The following is a 27,943-nucleotide window of genomic DNA, read 5'->3' as shown; positions in this document are numbered from 1 at the left end:
GTTTGGGTTTTAGAAAACAGCTTTTGTTTCTTTGATGTGATTTTCTTTCTTTTTTAAAAAAATTTTTTCCTAGAAGATTTGATATTGATTGTTGAAAGCTTTAAAAATGATAGTTGGGTGCCAGGCATGATAGCACACAACCGTAATCCCAGCTACTTGGAGGCTGAGACAGGGAGATCGCTATTTCGAGGCCAGGCTTGGCAACATGGTGAGAACCTGTCTCAAAAAAACGTAAACGGACTGGGGATGTGGCTCAAGCGGTAGCGCGCTCGCCTGGCATGCGTGTGGCCCGGGTTCGATCCTCAGCACCACTTACAAAGATGTTGTGTCCGCTGAAAACTAAAAAATAAATATTAAAAAAATTAAAAAACATCAACAACAAAAAAAAACCCGCAAAGGATTGGAATACAGCTCAGTAGGAAAGCTGCCCAGGTTCAGTCCTCAGTACTAAAAATAAAAAAGATGGTTGGGGGGATTGGGATATAACATAGTGGCAGAGCACTATTTACCCATGAGAAAGGCCCTGGGTTTGATCCCTGGTACTGCAAAATAAATAAAAATTTTAAAAATGAAAAGTAACATGATAGTTGGTTTAAAATCCTTGCAAGATAACCCCAGCATCTCTTCTTTTCAATTGGCTGCACTGAAGGAAAAATACTGATCCCAGCCTCAGAACATTGTGACTTAGTGGCAAACTGAATCAGACTTAACCTTCAACAAAACCAGCCTGTTGTTTGGTTGTACTGACTTGGCCTGACCAAAAAAGAGGGCACACCTTTCCTGGGGTAAATATTATCTGCTTAATCTCTACTTTTCTATTATCTACCCCAAATGTTAAATAATAAGTAATGATAATGATAATAGTGATAATAATAAATAAGGAAAAAGATGGAAAAGTAGGAGCATGTTGCCCAAAATCAAGAGACAAATCAGTTACTAGAAGCAGACTAGATAACCAAGATGCTGGAATTAGCAGATAAGAACTTTAAAATAACTATAATAACAAAATTAAAGGATTTAATAGGAAAGGTAAACAATATGCATGAATGGGGGATAACAGGGAAAAAAGGAAACTATAAGAAAGAATTTATAAGTGTAAAAATAAAAATGATCATAAATGACAAATTCATATGGTTGCATAAATAAGACCCAGCAAAAGAAAGGATCAGTGAACTTGAAGACAAGTCAGTAGAATTAATTCGAAATAAACTGAAGCATAGAGGAAAAACAAACAAACAAACAAAAAGATTGAAAGTACTCAACAGAGCATAGAAGAATTATAGAACATTATCAAATGATCTGAGACTTAATTGGAATCTCAGAGGAAAGAGAGAATATAGAGTACTTGAAAGATGGTCGCCAAAACCTTTGTAAAGATTTACCAAATAAATTGACCCAAGAAAGGAGGGGAGGGAGGGAAGGAGGGACAGAGGAAGGAAGGAAGGAAGGAATTGACCCACACATATTGCTCAGTGACCCCCAAACAAGAAAACATATTTCTAAGTATGTCATGTCAAAATGTTGAATATCACAGATGAATAAAAAATTCATTCAGATTAAAAAGGCATACTACAATCCTGGGGAAATATTAAAGATGATGTGGCTCTCTCAGAAATGGTGGAAGCCAAACAGAGTAGTATTGCCAGAAGAATGACAGATCAGGGGACTAAAGCAGCATCTAGAAAACTGACTCGCCCAGTCCACATGTAATCAATCGGGCTTTCACAGAGACACCAAGGAAATCCCATGGGGAGAATGGGAGTGGAAAAAGGAGCTACTTCTATGAAAACAAATGACCCTCCACCTCTGCCCTACTCCATAAAGAAAAACTAAAGATGGACATGAGCATTGGCTAGGGTAAAAAAAAAAAATGTTCTATGGCCTTGGGTAATACACAGTTCTTAGAACATGAAAAGCATTGTAAGAACATTATAAGTGATAAAATTAATAAATTTAAAATTCTGGTCTTGAATTTTCATGAATCAATTAGCTACAGATTGGGACAGAATGTTCATGTTACATACAAGTGACAGAGGGCTTCTGTTCAAAATATGGAAAGAACATGTAACCCATTTTTACAAATGACAGTAGATCTGTAATCCCATCTACTTTGGAGGCTGAGGAAGGAGGATCACAATTTATAGGCTAGCCTCATCAACTTAGTGAGACCCCATCTCAAAATTTTAAAAACACAAAAGGGCTGGGGATGTGGCTCAGTGGGAGAGTGCCTCTGGGTGCCATTTTCAGGATCGTGCTATTGGAAGGTGGGAGGAAGTTTAACATAAGAGGTGGTACCCCTGAGAGTGCCTTCAGGTCACTGAGGACAGGTCTTTGAAGGGCATAGTGGAGACCTAGCCCTTCCTCTTCCTCTTTTGAGCTTCCAGGCCTTGAGGTAAGCAGGTTTGCTCCACCACATACTCCCAGTATGAACTGCTGCCTCACCACAGGCCCAAAGACGATGGGGCCAGCCAGCCATGGGCTGGCCCCCAGACTCTTAGCCTTTTAAAGTGAAACTTTTCTCTTTATTATTTATTTACCTCAGCTATTTATTATAGTAACAGAAAGCTGATTAACACAGTAATATATAATAACAGATAGAAAATGAATCGAGTCTGACTCCCTAGCAGTTCTAAAGGCATTTCTGAAGAGGATACTAAAATATTTCCAGTCCTTTATCATATAGTTCTGGAAATGACATGGAGAATTAATTATGATTGATAAATGGAGCCAACACAGAGATACAATAAGCAGTTAATCTTACACTGTAGGAAGATGAATCTGGTGGTATATGATAGACTTGATCATAGAGAAACTGGTTAGTTGTGAAGCAATTAGAGTGGTCCAGTTAGAGGGGATAAGGCAAGCATGGGTAACAATGTTTGGTAACAGTGCTCAGTAGGGTGGTAACAAGGGAATAGAAAAGAAAGAATGGATTTCAGATGGTGGCTTTGTAAGTTTCCTGATGACTTGACAATTGGTTGATTGTGGGTGGTGACCATTAGAGTTAGACCAAAGATGGCTCTGGGGAGAATGGCAGGATTCCCTGTCAGGGGGAGGACTTGGCTGCAGGGGGGTCGGTGTATGAGCTTGGGTGGAGTGAAGGCAAGGAGCCAGCATAGCACCCGAATGCTATACCTGAAGGTGGTTGGTTGAATGGAGCTGTTTGGGATGAGTGGACCTAGAAGGGGACAGGTTTGAGAGGCAGACCTGCTGGCCACAGTGATTGAGTGAGTGGATCTGAAAGGAGGAATGAGAGCTGAGGATGGCCTCTTTGGGAGGACCACGTTGAAGGGTGGAGGAGGAGACTGTGGAGCAGGTGGGTACTGACCTCCGATCCTCTGATGGTGCTATTGTCGTTTGCCAGCTGAAATGTGGTCTACCATTTTCTCCATGTGGTTGCATCTCTCTAGTGGAGTCAGGTTTGACAAACTGCCACATTTCTTAAGCCTTAAAATGGCGATAGTGTGCTCTTATAGAAAACTTTGGCTTACAGATGTGAAATTGGGTGTCTGAGGTCACAGGAAGATGAAGTCAGTGGGCACTTATTGACACTTCTAGCTGTTTTTCCTGTTGCTATAGCAGATACCTATTGATACTCTTTTAGATAACATTGCAGGATACAGAGGAGCTTAGAATTCTCAAGTTGGTTACAGTTTTACCAAGAAGACAAGAGACATCCAAAACAGCTGGAGAATAAGAGATATTTTTTTGAATTTATGCCAAAATGACTTGGGAAATGAGGGTCACAAGAGTAGAGAAAGGGGAGAGCCAGGGAACCCAGATAGCCTCGTTTCTTGGGTAAGTCGGGATGTGAGCCTTGATGAGCAGGAAAGTGAGAAATTCTACCCCATATATGTCTGATCTATCAAAGTGCATAAATGCATTCTGCTATCATGTATAATGCATTAAAACAAAAATTTTTTTTAAAAAGATGAGTATAATGAAGAGATGAGAAGACACTTGAGAAAAAGAGGAGTGTCTACAATGGATTTCAATCCTGTTTTAACTTTCTTATTCACTGATTTTGCCATAGCACTCTATGAAATGGGTGACTTAGTTATCTGTCAGTCTTGTGCTGGTCGGGAAGAGACTATCACAGCCAGTTAACCTCAGAAAAATAAATCCACTGGACATAGACAGCATCACTCATTCCACATCCTTTTCCTGAACAGCAGCTGTGTCTCAAGTATGGCACTAGATAGTAGACACAAATATGAACAAAATGGGTCTCCTGCTCTTAGGAAAGCCAGTAATGCAAAAACAGCTTTACCCAGTTACTAGAAAGAAGAGTGCTAAGTGTATAATGGTCTGCTTTAAGAAGTGTTCATTGAACATATATAAAAATTACTCACATCTAAAGATTTATTAAAAATGTCAATCAGTTCTTCAGAGTAGAAATCAGACTATCTCTGGCCACATTGCAACGAAATAATAATATTAGGAAATAATACAAGAGGAATAAAACTCCCTCTCAACTTTTGAGTCAAGGAAGAAATTAAACCCAAACTGCTGAATATCTGGAAAATAACATAAGTGAAAGCATCCTATGGTTCAGGTCTGTGGGATGCCACTGAAATTGTTGATGATGGACAATCCACGGCTCAACATAACTTCTCAGGAGGTTAGAAAACAATACAATTATCTTAAGCAATGCAGAAGAAATAAAGATCAAAACAGGTATGATTACTGAGCAAGCATGAAAAAGAAATCTAGAATTGATAGATGCAGCCAAAAGTTGAGTTCCCCCCCCCCCAAAAAAAAATAGAGCTAACATTGGCTAGCTTAATTAAGAGGAGGAAAGGAAGAACTTACAGAGATGAGAAGTGGAAAGTGGCAAACAACAACAGATGCAGAGGGAATTAAAAGAATCTTAACGAGTACTTTGTGAACTTCTCAGCAAATCATTTTGACAATCTGGCTGAAATTAATGATTTTTCTAAGAACACATGAATCACCAAAAGTGGATACCAGAAGAACCACTGCCAGACAACCAAAATAAACAGTACCCATGGAAGAAAGAGAGTTACCAAAGAGTTTTCCTTGGAATTTCCTACATGATAAAGAGGCATTCAAATCAGTGAGAAAGATTCATTGATCACTTAAGTTTTGTGACAACCAGCTAGCAATTTGGAAATTTAGTTGCATACCATATTTCTTCCACCAGATAAAATATTAAACATTAAGAAACACACCAAATCACAGTAGAAAACATAAAATATGAATAAATTTATTTATATTCAATGTGTGGAAAACTTTACAGACTATAAAATCCAGAAGCCATAAAGAGAAACAATGATAAACATATTTACATAAAAATTTAAGCTTCTTCATTGGAATAAAATACTATAAACAACACCAAAAACGGGAGTACACACATGCGGGGGGGATTATATTTACAACACATGACAAATAAAGGGCTAAATTTTTTATTTTATCAAATGTTCCAACAGTTTCTTTTTGTAATTCTTTCTCTCCAAAATAAAAATAAAGTATAATGCAATGAAAAATGTGGGTGCAAAAGAAACTAGCATTAATATCAGTATGGAGATTTCTCAGAAAACTTGGAATGGAATCACCATATGACCCAGCTATCCCACTCCTCAGCATATACCCAAAGGATTAAAGTCAGCATACTATACTGATGTGGCCACATCAATGCTCATAGCAGTTCAATCCACAATAGCTAAGCTATGGAACCAACCTAGATGCCCTTCAACAGATGAATGGATAAAAAAAAAGTGGTACATATACACCATGGAATATTAGTCATAAAGAAGAATGAAATTATAGCATTTATCAGTAAATGGATGGAACTGGAGACTATCATGCTAAGTGAAATAAGCCAACCCCCCAAAACCCAAAGGCCGAATGTTCTCTCTGACATGTGGATGCTAACACACAATAAGAGGAGGGAGAAGAATAGAAGTTCATTGGATTAGACAAAGAGAACTGAAGGGCAGGGGCAGGGTTGGGAATAGGAAAGACAGTGGAATGAATGGGACATAAGTCACCTGTGTTCATGTATGAACACACGGCCAGTGTCAGTGCCACATCATGTACAACTGCAGTAATCAGAAGCTGTACTCCATGTATGTATGATATGTCCAAATACACTCTACTATCATGTATACCTAGAAAGAACATTTTTTTTTTAAAGTTAAAAAGGAAAAAGAAACTAGCATTGTGGGGGTGTATATTCTTTGAGGACAATTTGACAAAAGCACAAAAGTTTCAAAAGCACATTTTCTTTAATTCAGCACTTAACACTGCTAAAATCTCACCCAAGTACAGCAGGTCAGTGGGCAAGAATGTTCATTCAGCATTGTTGGCAAAATGAAGCTCTAGAAGCCATGAATGTACGCCACCAGTCAGGCCAAGATGAAGGAGTGCACTCTGCTGCCCACATGGCGGGATGTTGGACAGCCTTGAAAAGGCAAGTAGAGCAGCCTGGAGAAGCTCCAAGGCACAGTGTCAACACAGAAGCCAGTGGTGTCCGTCCATCATGTGCTTCTGCTCAGCCTCCTGAGAATGGTTTCTGGAATGATTCATGATGAGCTTCCGACAGTGGTTACCTTCCTGAGGAAAGACAGCGTGGAGCACTGATGAGAAAAGAATTTTCCCCTCCTTTGCCCATTTATTACTGTGCTCATTGTTACTTATTAATTATTAATAAAATTCACAAAACCTAGAAATAGGAACCAAATACAGCCTTTTTCAGTAAGCACTGCAAAAATTCAACTTACATTGCTAGAATTCCAACTCATTGTCTTTGTGACTAGAATTAACACATCCTTAGATTTACTTTGGTTAATCTGTGTTGCCTTTTCCCCAGCAAATGTTTAGATTGACTTGCGCATAGCTCGTGGCTTGCCATAGACTGGGAGGACTTGAAGGGGTCAGTTAGGAACCTGGGTGGTTTATGCTGCTGCTGACCACTGGCCACCACCACCTAGCTAGCTGTGTGACTTCAGCAAGTCCCTTCTGTAATTGAGACTGTTGGAGAAAAGATGACAAAAGACCCTTCTAAAAACAAAAATCTGTGATTTATGGACATTCTAATCTTTAAACTTTCAGTGACACCAAAACTGTAAACATTATTCTTCAAATCACTAAAACAGTTTTGTTCCGGGTTCCGATGCTTTCTCATTGAGGGGGTTCCTCACCCTGCAGAGGCGCAAGCAGAGCTGTTGTTCTCATGCTGTGAACCTTCCCTTTACCTCTTATTGGGCAGCACTGGGGATGGCGCCCAGGGCACCACTTGCTAGGCATTCACTCTGCCACTCAACTGCACCCCGGCCCCTCTTTGATCCAGCACATACTCCCTGTGCACCACTTCAGGAGGGTCACTTGCTGCGTCATCTTCTTCCCCACTTATCCCCACATGTGCTCCATGATGCACCAGGAAAGTGTTTTATGGTGCGCTGGTAGATTTCAAGACAAGCCACCTCTCCTCTTCGGAATGCTATCCGGTAGCAACAATTCTTTGAAACATTTTCCTCCACACATCTGTCACTTAGTCAGCTTTCAGTTCTCTCCCTACATGAGGAGACTGAAGTGTGTAGATAATCCAAATGTCATCTATATTTGGCTTTAGAACATGTTTTGTACTTAGCTTTGAATTCTGGATATATCTGAGGCTCTAGAAACTGACTTTAAACAAAATCATGAAGCTTTGCAGTGAAGATGCATTTGACTCACAAGGAAGTAGGACACTCTCAGGGGCCCATTGGTTAGCCCTTGCTTGACTCTTTCCTATAATAATTCCATTGGATTTGCCCACTTTTCTCTTAGACCTTGGCAAAGCTCACCATTCCAGTATTCCCTAATGTCAAGAAGAGGTCGCCATTTGAGTTTTCTATTTCTAATTCATGTAAAGTTGAGTAAATAAACACGAAACATCAGTTCCCTAAGTGGTTAGGTGGGGGACATTATCTAAACAATTAAGTAGAATGTGATCCCCTGTCAATAAGCAGGAAATAAACATTTCATGTCTAACTCATGTGGAGTTGGCACATCTATTGTACCTTTCACCTTTCAATGAAGAATGACAAAAAATCAGAGGTTCCAAGTTTGCTCAAATTAAAACAGAACCAGTTATTTCCCCTGTGTCCACTCCCCCCAGTGCATTCTCTCATTGTAGCAATTTGAGTAACTTAGCAAGTATAATGAACTGGTTTTTTATTGGTACATCATACATAGTAGTGAGATTCATTATGCCATGTCTGAACGTGCACATAACATAATTTGATCAATCTCAGTCCCCAGCACCTTCCCTTTCCCTCCCCAATCGCTTGCTCATCCCCTTCTGTCATTACTGTTGTGGTGAGTGCATGGTCATTCTGTGTGTAGGTCTGGATTCCCAGTGATATGTGCACACATGGACATAGCCTGGTTGGGTCGTTTTGGTTCCCAGTTGGAGTGAATGCTTCAAGTGGGAGGACAGGCTCTGTTTTTACTCACCCTGAGTCCCCTCCACCTGGCCCAGGTTCCACAGTTGGTCAGTGTTCATCTGACAGTTGATAAGGTGGGGTTTGTGTCTTGAGTGTGGGATTCACCCCTGAGATCCCAGGACCTCCCCTGCGTCTCAGTGTACACTACCCGTGAAAGACAGAAAAGGAAAAAGCTGCTCCTCCAACTCCTGGGACTTAAAGTGCACATACTTTTATAAAGTGCTAAGAAAAAAACACTTTAACGTACATGTAACCCACTGGGGATCTTGTTAAAATGCAGATTCTGATCCAGGCCATACTGTGTATATAATGCTCAGGTGTGTGATTAATTGCATGTTTAAGCAAGGTGGAAGGGTATGTGTAGTTTCTTAGTAAAGGTGTCATTTAGTATTTCTTGCACATGGTATAGAAGGGGGTGACGAAGTTCTGTGTGGATGGTGTTTGGAAGGCGGTGAAGGAAACTCAGAGGCTGCTGCGTCTTGCTCTCTGTGCTGCACCCCAGCTCGGGCATGCAAATCCAGGGAGGGGGAGGGTGTAGGACAGCTGTTAAAACAGGTTACTGGGGGAGAGTTGAGTCAGTGGCTGTTTAATGTCTTCCTTAGCATCACACCCCTCTGAGACTGGAAGCATGGGAATGTTATGTATCCCAAATAAACAGACAGGAGTGGCATTTTAGGCAGGTATGTGGCAGTTGCCCAATTGGGAATTTACCTAAGTCATCAGCTGTAGTGATTTGTGTGACTTATCTTCTACAAATATGTACTTATCTCCCCTTTTGGCCATAATTTAGGTACATTTTCTGGTCCTTCATTTTCTGGAATTTTCTTAAATAGAAATAGACTCTCTGTGCATGTATCTGTCATTGGAAAGAAGAAAATGCAGAGCTCATTATCTTTCCTGCTAGCTATTTGCATTTCAGACTCCTTGAAGTAGCTTGCTGTTTATTTCTATTTGAAAGATTGTGCCAAGGTAGCAGACCCTGTTATGGGGCAGCTGGTATTAAAAGGATGTGGCGTCCCACCCAATGGGACTTACTGTACCTTCTACAGCAATGAGTTGGTTGAAGATACACAAAAATCCAAGTAGATGCACTTTTTAAAATATCATTAAAACATTTGTGACTCTCTGCCATAACTACTCAGGTTAGCCTCCGCTGGTCCAAAGTGGTGCTGTCTGCTGCATCTTCATAGAGCTGCCATCAGCCCAATCAAAAGAACAGAGGGAAATCTGACTGAGGCCTTCAGGCATCAAATTTACAATGAGAGAGCCATTGTGTACCTGGCACTGGGAATCCTTGTAGCTTCCCTGCAAGGTGGTTGTGATTTTCATTTTCATTTCAGATAGGAAATTGAGGCCCAAGAGGTAGAGAACTTAGCCTGCGTCACACAGTTATCATTAACTGGAGTCAGGATTTGAACTCAGTTTTAGGACCAACTAGGTCTCTGACAGTTGTTCTGTGAGTCCTCTTGAGTGCTGGGTGCCATTGCAAGCAGTATTTAAAAAAAAAAAACCCAAAGCCAAACACAGAGCAGCACCATGGCTGCAGCAGGCCCACCCTGCTATTCCCTTCTGGCCTTCTCAGAAGTTTTCCTGGGCTGAGGACCACAGTTCTGTGGGAGCATACCTGCCTAACGTACCTGAGGCCCTGGGTTTGTTCCTCAGCGCCACAAAATTTAATTTTATTCTAGTTGGTCTTCACTGGTCAAGTTTGTCCTGAGTCTTCTCTAGGACTTCACTGCTGCGTTTGGAGTCTCTTTCCCACCCAGAATCCACCGACTTGTGTCATACCAGCCACTCCTTAGTAGACATAGGTGTCTTTCAAACTTTCCCTCAGTTTGAAAGTTAAATGCAGTCAGATCTTAGCACGCATTTCAGCGGCACTGCCAGCATCTGAGCTGAGGGGAGTGTATTGTTCCAGTTTTAGTCATTATCATACAGTCCTGTTTAATATTGCATGATCTGTGGGTTGCCATAAACTTGGTACAAATTGGAGTGCTGATATAACATGGGCTGAAACGCCTTGTCTGAATGATGCTTTTGTTTTGCATTTAACAAATTAGTATGTTGACATTTGTCACTGATGGATTTCATTATTTGCTGAAAGGGTTTTAGGGGGTTTGACAGCATGAATGGTTTGTCCTACAGACTTTTGAGAATTGATAAAAGCATCTTTGTTCTTTGTACAAAAGCACAACAGATATCTTATTGATGGACACATTAAAAGGGATGGCTTGTGTAGCTGCAACATAAAATAAACCAAGAAAATAATTTTTGAGTTGCTACTTATGCTTTTGTGTGATTTCTCCCTCTCATCTTTTTTCTTTCTGATTGAAGAATGTGTTTCATTTATCTCAATAACAAGCTGAAGATCAGTCAGTGATCTTTTAGTAAATTTAAAATATAGGTTTCTTTATACCCCATGTGCATGTTTTTGAGACAGGTGATTTTAACACATTGTAAACTCCGCTGCTGTGTGGGCGTTGCATGACCAACTATTCCCCACCCCAACTCACAGAGAGGTGGCAAGGGGGAGCTGGCCTGTGGGGCCAAATACTAGAATTGTGCATGGGGGAAAAAGTGAAAATTTCAATTTACAATTCTGGTTTACTCAAAACAGTAAAAATATGTGCTCTTCTGTCATTTCTTTCCTCTAGTTGTATTAGAGGGGCAACCTTGCCACTCAAATGTACCTCCACGGTACATGTCATGGAGTCCTTTTTAGAAAACTGCTCACTTCACACTTTAACCCCAACCCTATTAAAACCTACCATAAAGTATAGTCTGGAAAACTCATATACACACACACACACACGCACGCACGCACGCACGCACGCACGCCCACACACACCACACAGGACTTCCAGTAAAAGTCATGATAGAAAGCTACAAATAATGCAATCTATCAGTGATCAGATAATAACACCCATCACTAACAACTGCCAGCACTCAGACCAAAGCAGTCAGACACCGCGAGGAACCATCCATCATCCCTGTCATCTCTGCAGGGAGGGGCAGGCAGGGAGGGGTGCTGTAGAGGACAGGAGTGAGCAGAGCAGCTGTGGTAGGATATAGCCCCAAAGAGAGCCCCTGGGTCTACTGTGAAAATCAGGGACTGACAAAGAGAAAGAAGTGAGTCCTGTAATAAAAAAGTGAAGAAGTTTGGTTTTTGAATAGCTTTCTGGACTGTGAGGACCCCTGTCCACATCCCTTTGGTTTATTGTGTATCCCGAGCCTCTAGCACAGGCCCAACACTTAGTAGGCCTTTAGTAAATGTTTGCTGGATGAATGGATGGTCAGTCCCACCCCCACTTGTCGTGTCCTGTCTCTTCTGCTCGATCTTGGACTCCCTGAGCACAGTTACCTTGAAAACCACAGACGTGGAGCTGGGCCGAGTGCACGCACCCGGGGGTGGTAGAAAGCAGGGCTGGGCTCTGCTGCCTGCGAGCTGCCAGCTGAGCCAGTCTTATTCTTTTGGTAAGACTGTTTTCTTATTGAAGAGGGAAAAAAAACAACAGCTCACAAAGCTATTGAGGTTTGGTTACAGAGAGAGAGGGAGAAAAGATGGATGTGAGGGCCTTCAGAAATCCCACAGTGCCGTTGTTCACTTTATTGATGTGGGGATCTCCCCTCTGGGAGGTCACGGGTGGGAGAGGTCATTTCCTAAGGAGAACTAAGCAGCTTTGAGTGACCACAGGATTTTAAAATCAGGCACCTTTGTTTCCCCAGAGACTCAGCAGAGTACAGCTGCCAGGTGTGGATGGAGTGGCCGATCCTGCTTGTGGTCACCATTTCTCAGGTATCTCCTTACCAGCACCCTGGGGTCCTTTCTGCAGAAGAGAAACCTGAAAAGCAGCAATACCCACCCCTGGCCCTGTGCAGGCAGGGCTGCTGGTTTTTAGGAGTGCCCCTTGTGTCTGGAACAGCATTGGGCAGGACACAGGAAGACACTGGGAGGAGAAGCCATACTGTTGCCGAGGTAGCCTTCTGTGGGAAAAGGTGTGCGAGAGAGTGCAGATGCATAAGCATACACCATCCCCCAGACTGCCTCCTAGGGTGTCAGCACACAGCTCCCTGTGGCACCAGCCTGTGGAAAACAGCCCCTCTGAAGAGGGGAACGCAGGACACCGTCTCCCCTGAGCCACTGACCAGGGCGCAGATGGTTGGCTTTGTGCAGACAGGGTGGCAGAGAGGTGGGCGCCCTGGACTCTGCAGGCCAAGCCAAGTCCCCAAGTTCTCCCAGCCTCTGTTCCTTGTTTGCTCTTTGGAGGTGGAGGCTGCTTTGATTGACCTCCGAGTTCCTTTCTAACTCTAAGCCTTTGAACTCCAGGTTTCTTCCTTTCCAACTTATGGAAATTATTTCCCCCACTTTCCTGCTAGGGGAAGTGTAGGACACCAGGCTGCCTCTGAAGATTGCCAAAGTGGCTGTTTTTTAATGGAAAGTCCGCTTCCTTCGCAGGTTGCTGAACATGGCAGAAGCTTCTACAGAACAGAGAAGCCTAATGTTTCCTTCTAGTTTTTTTGACGTCATTTGCCTGTGGGTGGGTTCCTGTCCTCTGCCACCTCTCCAACCACACAGAATTTTATTGCACAGATTTTAAAAACACCTTGGCATGGCAGGCCACCTAAAGAAGCAATTTAGCCCAGGAACCCTGCTGCAAGGCTGGGGCAGAGTGAGCTTTGGTTCAGCCTGGGCTCCCTCAGGATCACAGCTGCAGGCCACACTGCCTCCTCGCCCCTGCCAATGAAAACGGAATGTTCACTTTGCACCTCATGGGGGATTTGAGGAATCAATTCTAAACTCTAACCTGAAAGCACTTATCAACCTAAGTGAGAGTGTGAGAAGTGGGGAAGAGAGAAGGGCACGGGCCTTTGTGGTCTGTTTAGGGCTGGGTGCTTGGCTGTCATTGAACTCAGCTGTATACTCATCGCACACAAAACTGTCCAACAGTTAGTTTTTAAGGCTTCTCAGGGAGACAGTGGCCAAGCAGAAGGAGAGAACAGGACAGCTGTCCTGCCAGTCCCCAGCAGGTGTGTGACACACTTAATGCCATCCACACAAAGTTTAACCATCCTGTCCTTTCAATGCATAAACGTGAGGTGTTGGAAATATGCTTGTTAATGGGAATATTTGGTCCTTTTGGTGCCTTCCCATGTCAGAGTTCAGCTGAGTGTTGCAAGTTTAGCTGTTGATAAGTAACAGAGATGTTAATCTTATTCCAATATTTTTCTTTCTAAGTAAAAAATAATTTTGCCATCTCTCCTAGTACGTTTTTAGGTGATTAGTCTTAAAATGCGTAATAGGTGGTAAATTCAGGAGAACTCAACCTGGCCGCCAAAATAAGCAACATCCTCCATGACGTTATGGAATACAAACCCAAACCTGGTCTGGCCTCGCCTGCTCTGAGGCGTCCATCCGTCGCCTTGCAGCGTGAGCTGCGTTTGCTTGCTACAGAGTGCGTGTGGAACCAGCCACGCCAGAGCTGACTCAGGGCTGTTCTCAGAAGAACTGAGGTAATGGCTATTAATATTTTATTTCATACATTATAGTGTTTGCAGAAGCAAACATGCCGTCATTAAGGTTACCCATGTTGGCACCTCTGCATACCGGTTTCTCTGGATGGCCTACATTTCGTCCATAGTTGTGTTCAAGTCCAGATGAATTTTTGGACCTCTCAAAAAAACAATGAATGAAAGAGCAAGAGAAAAAATTGAAAATAATTAGGTAAACCGTTGTAGTTACAGAACTTTAAAAAATAGGACACCTTTTGTGCTTAGGAAACAGTGTATGGAATGCTTTTCTTTTTTGTTGTTTCCCTCCCACATGAAACCTGTCAATACCACCAAAAAACAAAACAACATAAAGACACCCCTGAAACCCTCCGTATCAAGGAGCAGCCCTGTGGGGAGAAAACAAGGCCGAGTCTCCACAGCGTCCAAGTCCTGATGATGAGCTGCTGTGACCCGCGTAGCATCCATCTCAGAAGCAGTGGCCACAGAGGGCGTTACACACTTGAATGCCACATGCTTCTAGCTTTCACTGAGCCTCCAGTTTCAGGCCGAAGGTCCCTGGTGGCACTGATGGGATTGGGGTTTGTAGAAGAGTTTTGGATAGAGTGTTTTGCAGGTTGGGGGCTGGGCCACCCCGCCCTGTCGAAGAAGGATGCCTCTGGTTCAGCCTTTGTCTTCTCACAAGAATGGGGAGGAATGGGGCCCCTGAAGCCCTTGTGGGTAGTGTGCCCGGGGATCCCAGAGCCTGCCCGCCCTTCCCTGCCTCCCAGCTAGCTCGTCCCTGCCCCAGCCCTCCCGCAGGCTATCACTCCCAGGTTTCTTCTTCTCCCCTGGACTCCTTTCCTTCTCCCCAAAGCATTCCCTGTGCTCTTCTCTCCTCCCCAGCGCTAGGCCACCTCAGCCCCAGCCTGTGAGGTGCCAGTGCTGGTCTCTTCACCTGTGCTGCATAGTTCTGAAACAGTGCTCTTCCCTTCGGGACAGAAGGGTGAGCGCGCCTGCAGCCCTCTGCTTAGCCGGACTCCTCCTAGTCCAGGAGGATCCCAGCCTCCTGCCCTCTGGCCTGTAGGTGCAGGGGCGGAGCTCCGGTGGCCTTGCCGCATGTGGCCAGCACCAGGCTGCAGGTCCTGTCAGCCCCCATCAAAGATTAGGCCAGTGGCTTTCCAGTTTCCCTGCTCTGCCCCTCCTCTGCTTTTGACCTTGACTTGAGGATGTGCTTTTTTTTTCCTGTACTGGTATTGAATCTGGGGGTGTTCTACCACTGAACTGTCTGCAGCTCTTTTTATTTTATTTTCAGACAGGGTCTCACCGAGTTGCAGAGGCAGGTCTTGAATTTGTGATCCTTCTGCCTCAGCATCCCAAGTCGCTGGCAGGTGCACCACCTCCTCCAGCCTGAGGATATGCTTTTAACTTAAGGCACATGGAGCAAGCCCAGGACAGAAAGGGCACTGTGCTTTCCGAGGATGGCAGAACATCATTTGCCCAAGTCCTGTCCTTTGCACTTCTGTCTGAGGAGGTGGAGCAGCATCTCTTATTCTCTGTTGCTAGAGAAATATGGACCCTTTCCTCCAACTCACAGCAGCTCTGGCCTTTCTGCAGAAAAGGGGGTGGAGCTGGAGCAGTCTATCAGGAGGGTCCCATGAAGTTGCTCATCTTGTAAAGTTGGCAGTGGTCAAGTATTAGCAATTTCTTAAGGTCCAACCTAGATGTTGGAGTTGGAGGAGGGTCAGGGCCTTGTCACCGAGCTGTGTTTACCTGATAAGCTGCTGATTTCATGTCTAGAGTATCTGTTGCCCGGCATCAGCAGTCTACGAGGGAAGTGGTGTTGTAGATACTGTTATCACTACTGTTGTGCTTTTATTATGACGTGTACTCGTTGAGGTCTCTAGAAATAACTGGTATAGGTTGGGGGATGCTAATCCACGCCTGGGGCCACCACGGCCCTGGCCCTGGCCCTGGCCCTTGGTCTCCCCCTTTAACACCTGTGACTTAAAATGAGCTCTCTCTTGATCCTCAGCCCCTGCATTGAAACAGGACATCTGTGGCCTGCTTAGTTTCAGAGGGAAGAGATGTTGAGCCATCAGTGACCTCAGATGATGTAGTTGTCATGGGTTCATTTTTTAAATGACATATCAAGAAGAAACGTTTATCAATAAAGAGGGTGGTATTCATTGCCCAGTGGTTCAGCTCTTTGTTGTCATGGCCTCGCCCAGACTCCTCCGAGCAGGGCTGGGTCCCTGTGGCAACTGAATGATGTCGTGTAGTCCGAGGGGAACTTTGAGCTGGCCAGGATGGTAAAGGAGTGCGTCACCATGGCATGCTTCTGAACGTAACTGAAGCGCACCGGGCTGTGGGACGGTGTCTGCGCTGTTCTTACAGGTGTGTCTGAAGGGTGCAGGGTATTAAGTATGACTTAATGTACTCAGTGGGTACATTCAACTGGAAGGACTGGGTGGCAGGTCACCCTACTGACAGGGTTCCTTGCCCCGGGTCCTCCATGGACCAGACAGAGACCTCCTGGGTGTTTTGCTGCCTGTCTCTTTTGACTGTTGGCTGAAGTGTGTGCAGGTAGGAGAGAGCACGCCTTCAGTGTGCAGCCGCTGCGTGTTCACACACTTGAACACACTGCTGCAACCAGCTCCCTGCCTGAGAAGCTCAAGGTGCCCCCTTCCAGGCAACTCCCCACAACACACACACACACACACACACACGAGCCAAGAGCAGAAATTGAGGATGGATGTGCTAGGAAGAGTGTTGCTTTCCTGACGGGAGGGGTCAGTCTTGCTGGCATAGCACTCCCACTTTTCTCCTGTGTGAACTCCTGTGCCAAAGATGGCGCTTGGAGCTGTGGTGGTGAGCTCTCGACCACAAGGTGCTGATATAAGGATGAAGGGAGTGTGGTAAGGAGAGAGAATGGGAAGATGGGTGCCCAGCTGTGAGGGCAGTGGTGGGATGCTGACCCACTCGTCCCCACTCTCCTCTGAGGTCCTCTGAGGTCCTGTTTCCAGAAGGGAGAAGACCTTTCCTGAGTATGCCAGGGTGGTTGTTTTCTGTTACCTTCTGTTACTTGCTGCTGAACACCTTCCAAATGTAACGTTTCTGGGTCTCTTTGAGATCACAAGAGGACAACCAGCCAGAATGGGGATGACGTGGGCAGGGGGGCTTATTTAGAAGGAAGGAATTCCTGTGATCCTCTCCCACACTCTCACCATGCCAAGCACATCTAAGTGAGGAGGAATCAAGGGAACCTTCCAGAGAAATGGGATTAGCTCTAGATAGCCAGTAAGCCTAATTCATTCCATCTGGGGAGAAGAAATGTAGGGCTTGTAATTCTAAATGAAAAGGTTAGTTAAAACCAGGAGACTTTGGAGAGCAAACCTTTTGTTTATTTTTGTTCTGGTGATGTTTACTACCTTTTAAAGGGGAGTGCTGTTAAGTTGACTACCTCTGAGAACGACCATCTGCCCCCTACTTTCCAGGACCACCCTGGAAAATATACAGCATGATTTCCTTGGGTCTCTTTGAGCAGGCTGTGTTGTTCTGTCGACGGAGTCACAGTTTGAGGTTTGAAAACATGGCTCAATTGTTTATGAACCCCAGTAGCCAGGTGATCCCTTACCTTATGGCACTTCTTGATGCAGATGAGTACTTTCAGAAATTAAGAGATCCGTTCACTTTATAAGCGGCTACTAAGAAGCTAAGAAGATCTCTGATGGGATAAAGATAGCTCCACAGGCTAATCCTTTTAACAAAGGTGCTGATATATGTTGTGGCAGCTGAATGCTCCTTTATAGCCAAGGGAGAACAATCAGTGAATTCATTCATTTAATTCAGGAATTTTTTTCTGTTTACACTTTAAACAAACATGTCAGTTGTTTGCTTAGTTAACAAGCACTGCCTTCATTATAAGCCATTAGTGGCTAGTAATAATTGAAACTGTGTTTGGGTTTCAAAAATACAATAAACCTAATTAATTCCATCCTGAGTGACATGGAACTTTAGTGACTGACCTGATCTAGGCTGAGATGTAGGGCTTTTCCCTCTTGTGAAGCAGGACTTTGCTCAGTCATTTTATGGCATACCCAAACTAAAGGTGAGAGTAGAATTTTTTTTTTTTTTAGAAAAACTAAACAGAGGTTAAATCCAAATGCCTATAAAAAGAGGCAGGCAGCAGATGTCAGTGTGGAGTGGTAAGGAACCTTTGGTGTCTCTGCCTACTTTGCTAAAGACATGGGTAGGGAGAATAATTCACTTTTCTCTTTTTTTCTTTAAATTTATTTTTGATAGATACATAAAAACTATGTATAATAGGGTAATATGGTATTTCTGCACATTACAGGATGTAATTTCTAACATTATATCATGTAATGTTTAATGAGGTTAAATGTTGCATATGTGCTGTAAGAAAAACACACACACACACAAACACACACACATGATAAGTGACAGGTGTGCTCAGAGATAGCTGGGCACTCAGTGGTGGGGACCTCAGCAAACTGGAGTGCCCCGGCCCTCGGCCCTCTATATGGAGGCCAGCTACTATTTACTTGTGGTTGCTGCATAAGAATGTGGGCTTAGTGTGGCCAAATCTTTCAGATTTCCAGTATAATTTTAAAATTGGGATTTTTAGGTAGAATCTTCCCACATAAAAATTTTGGCAATGGATTTTTTTTTTTTTAAGTTCTCCTTAGCCACCACTATGTAGATCAGTAGCTCTTGGTGAGATCCCTGGACCACTAACACCAGCATCATCTGGGAATTTCATCAAATGCACATTGTCTGGCCCAGCTTGGTTCTTCAGAACCAGACTCTCTGCGCTGAGGCCTGGCAATTGGTTGCAGAGCCCTCCAGGCAGAGCTACCAGGGTTAGTAATATTACACGAACGCAGATCAAAAGTTGCTATTTGTCATTTGCCTGAAGTTCAAATCTAACTGTTTGCCCTGTCTTTCACCCAGCGGCTCTGACCTCAGGTGATTTGGGGGTACGCTGATGTCGGTCAGGCAAAACAAGTACATGTACCAGGCAGCTTGTGTTTGCATCAGCTCTGACTGTGGGACCTCAGACGCGTGGTGTAACTTCTCTGTGGCTTAATCTGTGTCTTCGAAAAACAGGGAAACAACAGCCTCTCCCTCAGTGGTGTCGTTAGATCTGGGTGAATTCATGAGCAGTAAGTGCCAGTGTGTTACTCTTGAGACCAGAAACTGTGTCTTAAGTGTTGACGACCTCCATTTTTTACCTCCTCCACCATCGTCTTTATCACAGAACATTTGGACTTGTCTTCTTGGATGTTTCTTCTACTTAGTCACAAAACTGATGGCCACTCCCTAAGGCAGCGCTGGTGCTTCTTCCTACCTAAAGTGGCCTCGTGCTTTGAAATCTAGCTGACAGTGTGACCACATGGCTGGTAGGGGGAACCTGTACTCTCCTATCCACATTCTGTTTTCAGAGCTCTCTGTGAGTCTGCAGTGTCTTTGCTGCATTAGGGCCTCTTGCTCTGTGGATTGGCCCTTCTCCTCCAGCCAGTGAGGCTCATGCATATCTTTCTGATGGCAGCTTGGGTCAGTAGAGTTCCAGAGAGCCTGTCCAGGGTTCGGCTGCTTGCTCTCCTTGGTAACAACTGATGGCTCACTCACCAGTTCAGTTTTGAAGGGCTCCTTGGGAAATCCCTGCACCTGCTTTCTCTAGACAAGGAGCTCCTGGAGGCCTGATTTGTGGATACCAGGAGTACATTTCAAAGGAAACCAGTAACCAAACTGCTCTGATTGAGGGTGGTTCCAAGGTGCCCAGACATGTCCCGTTATGAAGCATTTTTCCAAGCTTCCACATGGCCACAAACGATGGACTCTTATACATGAGTGAAAACCAACTGGATGAGCAATTATGGCTCTCAGTTGTGCCAATTTATTGCTGTTCTGGGATTGAAGCAAAATGCATTATTTTATTAAAAAAAGATTTCCCCTGTATCACAGCAGAGGTTAATTTTATTAGCTCTTTTTATGGGAACAAACATCCTCGCCCTGGTTGGGAGGACAAGGGTGGGGAGAGTGGGGCAGAGAAAATTGCATTTTGTCATGCATGTGCTCCTGTGCAGGCTGCCAACATGTTCTAGGTGGTAATTACTGACTTACCAAGAGAGTTCTTTAGATTCTGTAGAAAAGGAACAGCTTTCAGTTCTGAGTCATTTAGAGGCAATTCAGAAGGCTCGATCGACTACAATAAATATGTGACCATACAGTATGGGTATGGGTGGGTCCCTGGTACCCAAGACATATAGTTATTAGGATGTTCAGTAACCTCCAAAAAAGTTATTTCTCTGCCTCACCTGTGCGAACCGAGAGACTTCTTAGGCAGAGCATGTTTTTTAAGATTCAGAGAAGAAAAGTCATCCAAGTGGAGTTAGAAATTCAAATAGTTGTTTTGCCTCCATTCTTCAGAGTTAAAATAGGAGACATTCACATGCAGCTCCATTGAGCTTTCCAGAGGAGCGTGATATCAGGCACATGCCCTGCTCCTCCTGGGCAGGGCCCACAGCGGATCACAGGATGCACCCAGGCTGCGTCCTCTCTGTTCAGCCTGCAGAGCTGCTGCCTGGCTCAGGTGGTTGCCATGTCCTGGAGCCAGGTGGCCTCTGTCCTGTCATTGCCGTGCTGCTGTTCGGTTAGCAGCAGGCCAAGGCTTATGCGAAACCACATTATGAGGCTAGGGACAGTGATTTGGTATCCCTGGCCTCCTCTGCCCTCCCTCAAGCCTCTCTGGGAGCCCCTCTCTCCTTGCCAGTGCCCTCTGTCCTCTAGTTGGGAGCCCTTTTCTTCCCCCATGAGTGCCCATCTCCAACCCCGACAGGACCCAGGCATGGGTCCTTCAGCCTTCCATGTGGAATGAAGCCGTAAACTGCTTCTCCTGGGGTGGCCCAGGAGGTAAGCGGGGCAGGACAGCGGGATTGTGGGCGAGGAGTGCCTAAGCCACAGCCTGGTGTTTTCAACATCATGGGTGCTTGTTCGTATTGTCCGCCCTGCTCCTGCAGTCGCTTCCCGGGTCTTGTTGGGTCTCCTCGGGTCTCCTCATGTCCCTCTTCCTTCCTTCTCTGGCCTGCCTGCCCGGTCTTATCTGCCTCCCTCAGCTTGTTTCACTTCTTTTCCTTGGCTTCCTTGTTCCCTTGCCTCCTGCTTTCATCCCATTGTCCGCTTCCCGCTCGTGGCCTGCTCACCCTGTTCCAAGGCTGCTTCCTCGCCTCCTCCTCTTCCCCACCTCCGTTCCGTGGCCGCACGTTGCTGCCTTCATGGCTGCTGCAGCCCCCTGGGTTTTGGGCTGCTTTAGAGCAGATTCTCATACTTCTGTTAACACCGGTGGAGGCAAGGGCCAGGGGGGCAGGCTGGCCTGTCGCCCTTCCAGGACCTGAGTCACACACCAGTGACGATCTCACACTCTCGCACGTGTTGGTCTGAAGGGTTCTCTCGGAGTCCAGTGGGACTCCGTAGTAATTGTACTAATGTACAATTCCACCAGCTGTAAAGGCCTTCCTTTTCCTCTACATCCTCTCTTGCACTTATCATTATTTGTGTTCTTGAGGGCTGCCATTTTGACTGGTATGAGATGAAATCTTAAGAGTATGGTTTTGATTTGCATTTCCCTAATTGCTAATGATTTTGAACATTTTTTCATGTTTTATTGGCCATTTGTATTTCTTCTTTGAAAAGTATCTGGTCAATTCATTTGCTCACTTACCAAACGGGTTATCTAATTATCTGGTGTCTTTTGAGTTTTTTATATATTCTGGATATTAATCCTCCGTCAGAAGAGTAGCTAGCAAAGATTTTCTCCCATTCTGTGGGTTCTCTCTTCACATTCCTAATTGTTTCCTTTGCTGCGCAGAAGCTTTTTAATTTGATGCTGTCCCATGTATTAACTCTTACAAGCCTTTAGTTTAAAGATTATACCTTGTGGCTGTGGCGGGACAGCAGATGAGGAAAGTGGGAGGTGACTGTTCCCTGTGTGGTCTCAGAGCTGGAGGAAGAAGGGTCCTAAGCTCATTAGACCTCAGCCAGGAGATGGGGACTAAAGTGTTATATTCAGAGACAAGGGTAGGGGTTGATTTGTAGATGCCCTAGCTCAAGTGCCAGCATGTGTCACTGACACATGGTGAAGGAAAGAGAGAACATGTTGTGAGCCTAAGGGCTGGGGATGGAGAATTTGTCCCCCATTTCAGGTTGCTCAAAACTACTGTGAAGGTCCATTTCATTGCTTCCAGTTCTTTTAGCAAGTCATCAAATTATACCAGCAAAAGTCGTGTTCTCCTGATCCCAAGACCCAGAGAACTACCCAGTGGGACTCTGGCGGGAAAGGAGCTGGTTTCCCGTTCCTTGGTTCTTTCTTCCTCTCTGTCACAGGATGGTGGAGTCCATATGTTGTTGAAACTGAAAAATGTTAAACTCTCAAGAAGGTCAAGCTGGGAAATATGTCCTTGAGAAGCCACCAAGGCTCTGTAGGAGAAGTGAATATGCTCTCTGTGCGGGGTGTGGGGATCTGCTCTGGTGAAGGGGAGGGGTGGCCTGGGGCAGTTTCCTGTGGCAGTTCTGCCCTTGCTGCCTCTCCAGCCTGTGGCTGCAGCAGCTCTTGCTGGAGCACACAGTGCCTTATTGCTCCCTGAGTAGCAGGAAGGGCCATGCTGGCCAGGTCTCCCTGGAAAAAGCAGAAATAAATCAAACACCAGCTCCTACTTCACATCTGATGAAATTCTCCATTTCCGCTCCAAATTGAATTCCTCCCGAAGGATGTGAGCAGCTCAGGGAGTAATGAAGGCGCTCCTTCCTCCTCTGCTTGAAGCATGTTTTACATTAAGGGAGGCAGCATTCTAATCTGGGTGGGGAGGTGGCGTTAAGGGGTAGTCTTGAGAACCTCTTCAGACCAGACATGATCTTCTTAGTCTCAAGGGGCAGGCAGCAGGCATGCAGTTGGCTCTGCAGAAAGCAGCCTCTGCCAGGCTGGTGGTCTCCTGGGGAAGAAGGGCAGCAGTGGCCTGCCTGCCGTGGCTGCCCACCACCCCTGCCTGCCCACCCGCCACCAGATGGTGGAGGAAGCGAGCAGGAGGTGTGTGCTCCCGAGATGCATGGCATCACTTTTCTATCCACTAGTGACTCAGAGAAAAAAAGAAGAAAGGAATATGTTTTAGGACGAAGATGTTATTGAAGGCATTATCTTCCATCCTCTGTAGTGGGACACAGTGGGGACACAGTTTGGCATTTGCAGAGGCAGTTGACACAGACTCTTTTGGGGGGGAAGAGACCCCATTTCCCAGTGGGCCTTGTCAGAGTGAAGACTGATCACAGCAGGTTGATGGGACCCTGAGTCAGATGCTAAGGACACAGGCGGTGGGACAGGCCTGGAGTGAACTGCAAAGGTCAAGGTCAAGGTGGTACTAGAAACTCTACAGGTGTGTTCTGGGTTGAAGATGGACTTGAGGTATTTTATTCATCAGTGAAGGAATAGACAGTATTGCCCTTGAAGTGGGCTTAAGAGCATGGTTTCACTTTTCTTCACTTGCTGTTGAAGAAAAGCAGTTTTTTGGGGAAAAAAAAGATAGTGGTTTTAAAAGTCTGCTTACCTTAAGAAATTCTGACAGGGTCAAAAAGGGAAGGAACTTCTCCTTGAAAGAATATTCAGTTGATCCTTTTATGTTGGAATTTTGTTCATACCCTTGAGAAAGGTTATCAAAACTTCAGTCTGTTTTTATTTTAATTTTAAGAAAGAAGCCATCTCCTTCTGAGGGAAATAGCCCCAGAAGACGCAGTAGGTAAAATCCAACCTTAGAGGAAAAACTAGGCTGCTGGAGGCGTGAGAGTCAGGGTCCCAACAAGAAAATTGCCTTTTAGGGAGAGGCTATGTTTCCACTGATAACAGGGTCATTTGTATCAAGTCTAGGGGCCATCTGGGAGGATGTTTAAACTTCAGTCTCCTCAGAAGACAGTAGAAAATACATTTGTCCCAGACTGGAAGAAAGGATGTTGGTGGAAGTGGGAATTCATGTCTAATTCAGCAATGTCAGGATCTGCCCCAAGGCGCCCAGGCCTGGGTGGTGCCTCCAGTGTGCGGAAGGGTGGGGGAGGAAGTCTGGTGGAGACTCAGAACTGTGCAAGGGGAAAAAATGCAAGGGCAGGAAGGTGAAATGCCACCCCCAGCCGCTTTCCTGCATTCCTTCAGGCCCTAACAGACGGTTATTTGCCTAAGTGGGCCTTAGCTGGCCTTCCCCTGGGACAAGGCAGCAGGCAGTCCCTCTAGACAGCAGAGGCCTTTTCTTCCTGAATGGTTTTGTTGGTGTTTCAGTCATCATGTAGAACCTTCCTGAGTGGATGGTCAGCTGTCAGGTCTCCGAACCAACATGCCCATTCCCTGGCTGGGAGACCCTTCCCAAGCTTTCCCAAGTACGCTCATCTCTGAGCCTGTGTTATAAGGCCTCAAGTTGCTTCTGTTTTGTTTTAGCCAAAAGGGTGAAATGCTGCCAGCAGTATGTCTGGAATGTTATTTACTTGGTACATTTCTGTGGCTTTTCTTGTAGCATTGCACATGCCAGAGCCTGGGGTCATTTACTTGAAAATGCCAGGTTGCACAGTCTGTCTTCTCAACAGGGTCACTTTCTCAGTAAGGGGAAGCCAGCTCCTGTGCCTCTCAGTTCCTCCCTCCGCCTCCCTCTCTCCCTCCCTCCCTTCTTTCCTTTCTTCTTTCCCTCCTTTCCTCCCTCTTGTCTTCTCCCTTCACATCTTCATATATACATGTGTACACCCACACAGACACACACACACACAGACACACACACACACACGTTTTTCTGAGTTAGTGGTCTGACTGTGGAATCGCATCCCTTTGTCCTTAGTGCCTCCACTCTAAGTTGGGTTTCTGGGGACTCCAGAGAGCCCAGCAGAGGCCCTTGCATTTGTGTTTCTTGTCTGTTACTACTGCACGTGAACGTTGTCAGCTTTGGCAGACTGAGTCCTGCAATTGCCCTGAGCCCCTGGGCTGAATGGGTGATGTTGTGCAAGAGAGATCTGGGTGGGGTCTCTCCAGCGGTGGCCGTGGGGGCGGATGAGAAATCAGCAAGGAGTCTTGGCTTGCTCAGAGCTGACATGATGGCAAACAAATGGCTTTTGAAAGAAAGAACCAGTGTGTGCAGTTTCTTAATTTTAAAGGTTTCACAACTGGGTTTGTTCAATTGATGAAGAAGAGATTTTTAAGAAGGAATTCTTCATTAGGAAGACTGTAAACAATTCCGAGATGAAGGATAATGCTGGGTAGAAGCCGAGGAGGAGGAGTTCTGTTTGCCGCTTCTTTCCTCAGCCCCCTTCCTCCCCTTCATTCATCTATGCAATTTTAATCATGGTATTTGGGGTTTTAAAACAAGGTATGGAAAATGAGATTAGATAAATCTCCCCATCTGGTGCCAGCCCTGGGGCCGTTTGCACACCTGGGTGGGTCAACTCCCTACCTCCCCCATTTTTTCCTTAGGTCATGTGAGTCTGTTAGTGCCTACAGATTCCACTGAAAATCTTTGTTTTCCAAAGGCTCAGACCTTATCTGGGTCTCTTGGAAACCTCCCACACCCGGGGCACCTGTTGGATTGTTAACTTCCACCAGGCCCAGTGAGCAATGGAAAATTTGGGGTCCCATTCTGTTTTGTTTTTTCCTGTCCTTCTGCATGACTTCCCGATTCGCCTGTGAGCTGCTGGGATTGGGCTGCAGGGTCTCCTTTGATCACTCTCCTGACAGCAGGGCTTCACATTCCCACACCTGCTCTTCTTTTACAGTCCAGATTTCAGAGTAAACGCTTCCATTGCCTTGTAATTTTTTCAGTATAAAACTTTGGTGCAGGTTACTTATTACAGGTAATAGCCACTTGATGACGGAGACAACTGCTGGCAGAAACGGCAACCTGAACTGCTGCCAGAAACGTAAACTGCCACTTTATTTAGGTCTGAAAGCGTCTCTCTCCAGTCGAGCAGTCATGATCTAGCATGCACACCATAATAACAGGCTCGCCTCGCCGGGCTAGAAAGCCACCCCTGAGGACAGGCTCTAACAGGACTGCACGTGTTTTCTTTCCACAGCCCACACATCATCTTCCTCTCTCAGAGCACCTTGACAGGCATGAACCACCTCTGTGGAACGCGTCTCTGCCATGAAATTGCTCACGCCTGGTTTGGCCTTGCCATCGGGGCCCGGGACTGGACAGAGGAGTGGCTCAGCGAAGGCTTCGCCACTCACTTGGAAGATGTGTTCTGGACCAAAGCACAGCAGGTGGGCTTAAAGTGACCCTAAGTATTTCCCTGCCCAGGGTCGAGTTCCACGTGCAGTCATTTACTTGTTCGGTGGGTACATACTGAGTACATGGGGCATTGTTTTTGCTGGGAAGATGTCTGTGTATATCAAAAAGGCAAGACCCTGCTCCCCCTGGGTCCAAAGATGAAAAACAGAACAGACAAACAAATGAAGTGGCAGCATGGTGGTGGTGAGAGGACTATGGGAAAGACGGGCCCCATAGAGAGTGGGGGCAGGGGTGCTCTCTCGAAGGTGGTCAGAGAAGGCTTCTGGTAAGGAGATACTTGGGCCAAGATATGCAGGAAAGGTCAAGTGAGCATTCCTTTGTGATTATGGTGACATTGACCCAGTGTTTCAAAGAATCAGCTTAAGATGTAAATCAAAAGTCATAATCTCAGATGTCTGCTGGCAAATGATGAAGGAAGAACAAAGCAGCTGGTGCTGTAGATTAGGGAGCACTGAGGACTATGGCAGATTCGCAACTCCTACCAGCTCCAGCCAACCGGATGTTGAGGGAGGGGCTTGATACAGCCTAGACTTGTAGTTTTTTAAGGAAATCCATAAACCTGAATTTTTATGTGAAGTTTACTAATTTTAAAAATATTATACGAATCAGGAGATGGAGATGTGTAACTCAGTGGGAGAGCATGTGCTTAGCATATGCAAGGCCTTGGGTTCAGTCCTCAATGCCAAAAGCAAAAAAAAATATGTATGCAAATCAGGCATACCTAGTGACCAGAGCTGGTTGACATGCATCCACTGCAACCTCTACTTTAAAGAATTGGCCATCAGTTCTGGTGAGGATATGGCAGCTGACCTGCTTCCTGAATACTTCTCAGTTTCTAATGTTTGGGTCCCTTACACATTGGACTAGGTGGCATTTTCTAAATCCCAAGTGTGTGCATACTTGTATGATTTTGTTCAAGGTAGTTCTGCCCACTGACATCTCTTTGTATTTCACTAACCAACTTGAGGCTCGTTCTTGGGATGGCCCGTGTCCACCCACAATTCTCAGCACTGCCTATACTAGTCAGCTTTTCTTGCTATGACCAAAATACCCCACAGAAAACAGTGGAGGGAAAGTTTATTTTCGCCCAGTTTCAGAGGTCCAGTTCATGGTGGGCCGACTCCATTGCTTTGCACCAGAAACAAGGCAGCACCTCATGGCAGAAGGGCACAGCAGAGGAGAGCTGCTCCTCCAGGAAGGAGAGAGAGAGAGAGAGAGAGAGAGAGAGAGAGAGAGACAGACAGACAGACAGACAGACAGTGAGGAAGGGCCTCTGGGAAGAAGCCCCCTTCCAGGGCATGCCCAACTCCTCAGACCCATCCCGCCTGCCTACAGTTACCATGATGAGTCCATTCAGACTGGGGTGGGCTGATGAGATTGCAGCTCTCTCGATCTAGTCCTTTCACCTCTGAATGTCCTTCTATTGATGAGAGCCTTTGGGGACACTTCACGTCCAACCATAACACTGCTCTCCTATTAACTTTGAACTCCCGTGGTGCTTTGCTCTTTACTCTTTTTCTCATTTTTTCCTTCTTCCTTCTACTGTGTGATTTTTCTCATCCTCATAGCTTGGACTACACTCTCTTCCACAGTGAACCTGCATCTCACATGTCCTATAGCCTCTTTGATCACGGTTGCAGAGCTAGCGGAGTACACACATGTAGAGGCCACCTG

The 27,943-nt window shown here is 45.4% G+C and overlaps 1 protein-coding gene across 1 annotated transcript in view; it reads left to right on the top strand.

Annotated features, from left to right (window-relative positions):
* Aopep (aminopeptidase O (putative)) overlaps nt 1-27,943 on the top strand; it is a 309,239-nt gene that overhangs the window by 140,559 nt on the left and 140,737 nt on the right. The window contains exon 6 of the mRNA XM_048800350.1: nt 26,052-26,241. Coding sequence (XP_048656307.1) covers nt 26,052-26,241 — 190 coding nt within the window. The remainder of the gene's footprint in view (nt 1-26,051; nt 26,242-27,943) is intronic.

Source organism: Marmota marmota, unplaced genomic scaffold, assembly GCF_001458135.2.
Source record: "Marmota marmota marmota unplaced genomic scaffold, marMar, whole genome shotgun sequence".
NCBI lineage: Eukaryota > Metazoa > Chordata > Mammalia > Rodentia > Sciuridae > Marmota > Marmota marmota.
Note: the sequence above shows the minus strand (reverse complement) of the source record. Positions and strands in the feature narration are given on the sequence as shown.